Genomic DNA, 7,146 nt, shown 5'->3' with positions numbered 1-7,146 from the left:
TAACTGAAACTATATATATGTCATTTTATAAGATATTACAAATCCTTTTGCTTTTAAATGAATAATTAAGAAACACCCTTGGTCTGTAGCCCTTGGCTGAAAAGTCGTTTTGCGCAACTTTTCAGATCGTGCGCTTTGAGTGGCGCCACCGTCGTTGTAATCAAACTGTAGTCGTTAGTTTTAAAACATTAAAAAATGGTGATTGAACCATGAAACTTTTTATGTAGCGTAATTTTAACCTAAATTAACTGAAAATACACCTAGAACCTAGAGTAAATGATCCCTTTAACATTTGACGCTGTTGTGGATTACAGGTGGAAAACTTGCCGGAGTGAACCCTAAGATCAACAACATGATGCCAGCGTACGAAGCTGCGAAATATGAGCTGGTGATGGTGTCGGACAGTGGACTCCGAAGTACGTAAACCCATGTAGCAGACGGTCGGTCGATCGGACGCCACGCCTACGAGGAAATGAAATTATCGATGTAAATTAATGCCGCATGACGAAAATTTAAAATAAAATAAGTCGAACAAAATTTAGTTGGTGAAATAAAATGGATGGAAAATCTTAGAGGAAATGTGCACACACATGTGCTGTTCTGTTATTTTCGGTATGTGTATTCACTGTACGGGTTTCCCCGGGGGATGCAATGCAGAATCTTACGTGAACACAAAATTTAGACTTCTTCTTGATTATTTTACTCTAAATTATTTCATTCAAACCTTGGTGTAACTTTCTACGTTACATAATGTTTGCCCTGCGTGGCATAATTGGATTCTAGCAAACTCGGCATGATTCTTAGAGCATAATAAGACTGATACCCTTAGTATAGTAGAAGCGATATGACAACGGCACTCACGTAACTGTTGGAGATTGGTTATATACTCGCTACTGCTACACGCTTGCGTGCGTGCGTTCGTGCGTGCGTGCGTGCGTGCGTGCGTGCGTGCGTGCGTGCCTATGTTGGTGGTGTTTAGCTTGTGCTCACGCATGCGTGTGTGGATGTTTGTCTCACTGCAGTGAAGGAGGACACGCTAACAGATATGGTGAACACGATGACGGATCGAGTGGGCATGGTACATCAGATGCCGTACACGTGCGACAGAACCACCTTTCCTGCAACTCTAGAGAAGGTGAGATATAATCCTATTGCTTGTTGGTTATCCGCATGCGTTACGAAGCGCTGGGGAATTGCAATGATAAATCCATATAAAAGTATCTCTTAAAAAATATAAAACGTAGACAAATTGGGTCTTGCTTATTTGCGGTCACATTACTGTTTTCTCCACAATAAAAATAACCACGAGTCTGTGCTGTTATAGCCAGCTACCTGTCGGGGCAGAAGACCAAGGTCGCGCTTTTGAATTGTCAATTGCAAGATTAAACTAGATCCTCTCGTGTGTATTTTGGTTGGCTGTGGGGGTGGGTGGGTGTCACCACTGACTAAGTGTATTTTGGTTGACAGTGGGGGTGGGCGGGTGATAACACTGCCTAGATGTTTTTTGGTTGACAGTGGGGGTGGGTGGGTGATACCACTGCCTAGATGTTTTTTGGTTGGCTGCACACCACTGACTAAGTGTATTTTGGTTGGCTGTGGGGGGTTGGTGGGTGGCACCACTGACTAAGTGTATTTTGGTTGACAGTGGGGGTGGGTGGGTGTGACTACTGCCTAGATGTTTTTTGGTTGACAGTGGGGGTGGGTGGGTGTCACCACTGCCTAGATGTTTTTTGGTTGGCTGGGGGGGGGGTGTCACCACTGCCTAGATGTTTTTTGGTTGGCTATGGCAGCACTGACTAGATGTTTTTTGGTTGGCTGTGGGTGGATAGGTGGGTGGCAGCACTGACTAGATTTATTTTGGTTAGCTGTTGGGCAGTGGGGGAGGGAGGGTAAAAGAGGCCCCATTTCTAGGTTTATTTATCTTGACTCAATATGTCGGTCGGTGCAGTTTCTAATGCTTAGAATGTTGTTAAGGCTCTCCTTGAAAGACTTCCACCACCTAAGTCTGACTCAGCGTAATGTTTTTTTTCGACACTGAGCTGGACTAAGTTGCAAGTCACCGTGTAAGCATAGCACTCTCTCTCTCTCTTTTTCTACCCGAACGCTGCTATCGATTCCGCCTTTCCTAGTTTCATTTTTCGCGGGGAGGCGACTAATGGCCGGGTAATCCGACAGTGCTGCTTCGGCAAGTCGAGCGATTAGTGTACTTATGAAGCCATGCATATTGAATTACCTAATGTACGTTCAATGTGCTGTAGGGCTTCTTCGTGTGACAACGCCCACGCAAAGTTGATGGGGGAAAAACTCACGTGGAATAGCGGTAATTCCGCGTGCACGCTGTACTATAGTAAGAGGTGTTTAGGATGATAAAGTGCATGCTTTGCAAACATGTCGTTCGATACGCGAGATCGTAAACTCTCCGAAGCTCGGTTGATAACGGCCGTGACGTTTTTTGCTGTGAAACGATCGGGTGCTAAAATTGAACCCTCCCCCCGGCGGCGAAAATGTTGTGCTGGACACAGAATACGCTTTGTAGGGAATTAGATTTGGTTGCCCGTGGCAGTCCAAGATGATGAATGTCTTGAAAGAGGGTGTTGCCCGTATTTTTCCGACACTAATCAGCTGATCGAGAAAGATGTGCTACGCATAATTGCTACGAACGCGATATTTCCTCTTATCAAAATTGCGCGGCTATCTTATATGCAGAACAACATGCTGTACTTTTGAATATGATTAGTGAGTAGTGCATGGTTTTGGGATGAATGGCAGATGGTGATGTGATGCTTGATGTATAATGTACGCCTACACATCTCTCTTTGATCTCGAATTCTCCGCTATAAACTGGAATATATACTGTTCATACAACATGCAACGCGCACTTGCGATTCTGGCGAAAGCCGTAAACCCTTCGCTCGTAGACTGAAGTGGATAATCTCACGACGTTGCCGATCGCATTCCGTATGTTGTCCACCCACCGTAGAAGTCCATCTTACAGCTCTATCTAACACTAATGGCCCGCGTGTTGTTGTACATAAGAGCAGCATTAGAAGGAGGCTCTCTCTGTGTGTCTCTCTCTTTCGCCCTCCCTCCCTTCCCTCCTCTCTACCCCCTCACCCTCTCCCCCCTTCTCTCTCTTTCCCTTCTGTATGTCTCACTTTCCTTCCCCCCCTCTCTCCTCTCTTCCGCCCGCTCTCGCTGAGCTTCCCGAGGAAACTCGATTAAAATATCTCAGCGGCTTGTAACCAGCAGGAACAAATAGTGTTTTAGTTTGTTAGCGCATTTTCGACTGAGTGCGCATATGAAGCCTGCGTCACGCGGACACTCAATACTGGACTCTACTCTCTCTCTCTCTCTCTCTCTCTCTCTCTCTCTCTCTCTCTTACCGATGCTTTACCGCTGTCTGCAGCGCACACACTCGTGTTTTACGTACGCACAACATTTTCACGCAGTTATGGAGCGCAGTAGCGCAGTTCACTGGCTATGGAGCCAGTGGGTTGTTTAGAACCAGTGGGTTCGTTGTCATGCCACCGTGACGTCACACTTCGGTACTCTATTCATATATATAATTAGGGTAGATTTTGAGCGTAGGCGAAATGGGTGTGCCGTGTAGGCCAACTGGGAATTTTGCTGTAGGTGAAATGTGAATTTTGCCGTAGGCGAAATAGGAGTAGGCCAACCGGGAATAAACCCATGAAGTACCAGCTATATGCTAGTGCTCTTTGCTGTTGACAGCTTGACTGACTGACCACTGCTGTGTATGCAAATATGTAGCGTGATATTGTAGCGCGATGTTGGACTTTGTGCTATTGAGATCATGCTAAATATTTCCTCTCATGTTAAAATAGGTGCTAGCTAGGTAACCTTTGCTCAGAATATGCTGTGAAGCTTCTCGTACAAATCTCCCATAAATTTAATTACCAGCATAGTTTTTAATGTGATGTAAAAACACATGGAGTATTTTGATGTTCACTATTATTCACTGTAAGTGTAATGTTGAATTTATTATCATGAAATGATTACAATTACTGGACTTTTTTACTGTTTCGTTTACAATATGCCCTATAGGCAGTCGAATGGCTAGCAAAACATAACATAGCTAACATTTCATTTTATACAATAAGTTTACCACAGATTCCTACACTTAAACTGACAGTCCAGTCATTGGCCCCAGTGCGTGTCTGCAATAGGTAAAAATATAAGTAAAATTAGGGCTGCCTGCTGAAATGTATGAAATTCTGGTGCAATTCAGGTAGTGTTTTAAAAATAGCACAGTCCAGTTTTAATTGTCCCTATATCTCACGAGAACTCGCCCCTCCTAATGTAATTGTGGTGCAGTATTTGTAATGTGGCGAGAGAAAAAATGCTGAACGTACCAAATTACCAATTAAATTATGGTTTTCGAGTGTAAAAAAGAGACAATTTAGGTGAGAAGTTTGCGTAACAACGGGTTCTATTCACGTGTGAATAATCACGAAACGGATTCGCTGACAACATTTCCATCTACGTCCAGGATTTCACTATAGCTATATTCATTCGGTTAATAGCAATGACATTTTGCTTAGGGGGGAAAAAATGCATCGCACACATGCAGTGTGTACAATCGACATAGTGTAAACGTTTATTATTTTCTAAAACTGGGATGGCTGGTTTATTCTGAGGCACTTCTCTGTAGTTAGCTTAAAGACATTGAACTGTGTACATCTACTAACTGTATAGCTCGATGAAGACATTTGCTGATTCCCATTATGGAGATAAGGTTAGGTTAGGTTCCTGGTTCCTGGTTCCTGGTTCCTGGTTCCTGGTTCCTGGTTCCTGGTTCCAGGTTCCTGGTTCCAAACAATCTTTATCTATGACGTGAAACTGCATAGAAAGAATTGCTGTCCCACTGCACACCTTATCTATACTATAATTTGGCTAATCTTGTGTGTGTGTGTGTGTGTGTGTTTGTTTGTCCTCGCTTTTCGCCCTGATTTGTCACTCAATCGCGCTAACTGAAGATATATTCAGAATCACCACGTCTGGGAGATGGTTCTGGCTGAGAAATTTTAAAAAATAAGTTAAAGTATTAAGTATTAAGTCAAAAATTCGAAAAAATACTATTCGTCAATAGATGGCAGTGCGTACAGCAGATCCACATCACATACGTGGGAATTACACTGCGTCTCTTGACTGCCGCCGTATGAGCATATTCAGAATCACCACGTCTGGGAGATGGTTCTGGCTCAAACAAAAATCTATTCCTCAATAGATGGTGCTACGTCTCAGATCCCCCCCCCTTCCCCTCCACCTACCAACTAACCTCCCCTCCACCTACCAACTAACCTCCCCTCCACCTACCTACATCGTCCCCAATCTCCCTCTCGCTTACTTCACCTACCCTCACGTGGTGGCCAAGTACTTCATAGGTACGTATCTGCAACCCTTCAAGATCCACTTCCTTCTACGTGCCTCTCAGATCTCTCTCAAATAGTACAGTCTATCAGTATAGCCATCCACCTACCTCTCCGTATAGGCCAGCATGAGCGTGCCATGCAGCCTACCACATGTTCCTCCACTTACCACTTCATTGCTTTTACCTTTCGTTTAGTTGCAGGAAGAGAGAGGTGACACGCCCGACCTTCTCCGCCAGCTGACGCCTCCTCCTTCTCCTCCTACACACAGCCTCACTGATCTCCCTCCACATTCTGGCAGTGAGGTGACACCCGTGACCTCCTCCTCTTGAGTCCTCCTCCTCCGCGGGCGACGGACCGGCTTCAAAGACACGCGTTCCTCATCTCCGCAGCTTCCTGTGTTGTTAAAACATTAAGTAGTAAAACCCGCTGGCGTGCAACGACGCCGCGTGCGTCTGCGGCCGTCGCCGCGGATCAAAGCTAATGGCTTAATGTGGGTGTTTCAGCCCAGCTCTTGAAATTCATTCTGGTAGCGAGTGACGCGGAGTTATTTCCTGTAATTGGCTCCGGTCATGAAACGTCTGGTGATTGCGTAATGGAATTACGTTAATCGGCGAAAATACGAAAGAATGCGCAGTTTTATGCTCGCAAGCACGTAAACCAAAAGAAAAGTAATGCGCGGGGGATCATTTAAAAAGCAGATATTTGTATTGACAACCCTTCCCTGCAGTGCAGGCGCTAGCTCTGTACTATACCCTTCGCTTGCCGCTCGCGCCGCCGCGTCGCTTCTTGCGGTGGAGCGAAGGGTATAGTACTAGAGCTATGCAGGCGCATGTTGCCTAAATGATCTTAAAGAACATCTACCATGCCGCATCGGCTGTCGTTGGGGTGGGGGCAGGGTGTGGTGGGGGTAGACAGACGTGCTCCTCGTGCAAAGTAAATTCCATTTACGGCGTCGTCTGCGCAGCGTGGCATGAGCCGTGGGACCTCTTCCCCTCTCCGCAAAGAAAAAAACGACGACGACGCATATTCGGCCGTCCTCGCGGGAAAATCGTTTGACGTGATTTCTAGCGGTAGTTCGATGACAGGCGATCGGTCTGTCTCGCGGGGCGTGGTCATCGCATGCACTCTCACTCCGTCACGGTCGCTCGCTTTGCCGCGGTTGCTTGCTCGTCCATCGCCGCATGACTTATTACGATATAACCGCGCGTGTGCGTGTTCGCGACGTCATTCGTCCTCTCGCGTCGCTTAGCTGTGATAGTTTTTACCGTTTTGATTATTCAAATACGTAAAACATGTTTGTGCGGACACATACTTTGGTACTGCGGAAGACACTGTGTACAATTGTCTCTGCGTGCGTGCGTGCATGCGTGTGTGCGCGCCTTGGACAGCAGAGTTAAAGGGATACTAGACTCTAGGATTTTACTGCATACAAGTTGATACAACTGTACTTACTGTATAACAAAACGTCTATACCCACACGTACTTGTTACCAGATACCTAATTTAAATGTTATAATTAGTTATACATCAACGCTACGAAATTTGAACGGAGCCATTGTCACCAGCAACCGTACTGCCACCTTGAAAAAGTTGCGCATTTCCCAATATATTTTGCACGTTACAGACCGAGGGCTAATCACAAAGGTGCAATTCTATTTATACCTAAATGCTATTTAACCGAACGATGTTCATTTTAGGACAAATTTATCCGTAATATAACTGAAACTATATGTCGTTTATAAGATATTACAATC

At 45.3% G+C, this 7,146-nt stretch overlaps 1 protein-coding gene across 1 annotated transcript in view; it reads left to right on the top strand.

Annotated features, from left to right (window-relative positions):
- The window catches only part of LOC106807477 (ceramide glucosyltransferase-like), a 56,433-nt gene that overhangs the window by 38,662 nt on the left and 10,625 nt on the right, over nt 1-7,146 (top strand). The window contains exons 4-6 of the mRNA XM_014809810.1: nt 315-416; nt 1,023-1,135; nt 1,963-2,015. Coding sequence (XP_014665296.1) covers nt 315-416; nt 1,023-1,135; nt 1,963-2,015 — 268 coding nt within the window. The remainder of the gene's footprint in view (nt 1-314; nt 417-1,022; nt 1,136-1,962; nt 2,016-7,146) is intronic.

Source organism: Priapulus caudatus, unplaced genomic scaffold (assembly GCF_000485595.1).
Source record: "Priapulus caudatus unplaced genomic scaffold, Priapulus_caudatus-5.0.1 Scaffold218, whole genome shotgun sequence".
NCBI lineage: Eukaryota > Metazoa > Priapulida > Priapulimorpha > Priapulimorphida > Priapulidae > Priapulus > Priapulus caudatus.
Note: the sequence above shows the minus strand (reverse complement) of the source record. Positions and strands in the feature narration are given on the sequence as shown.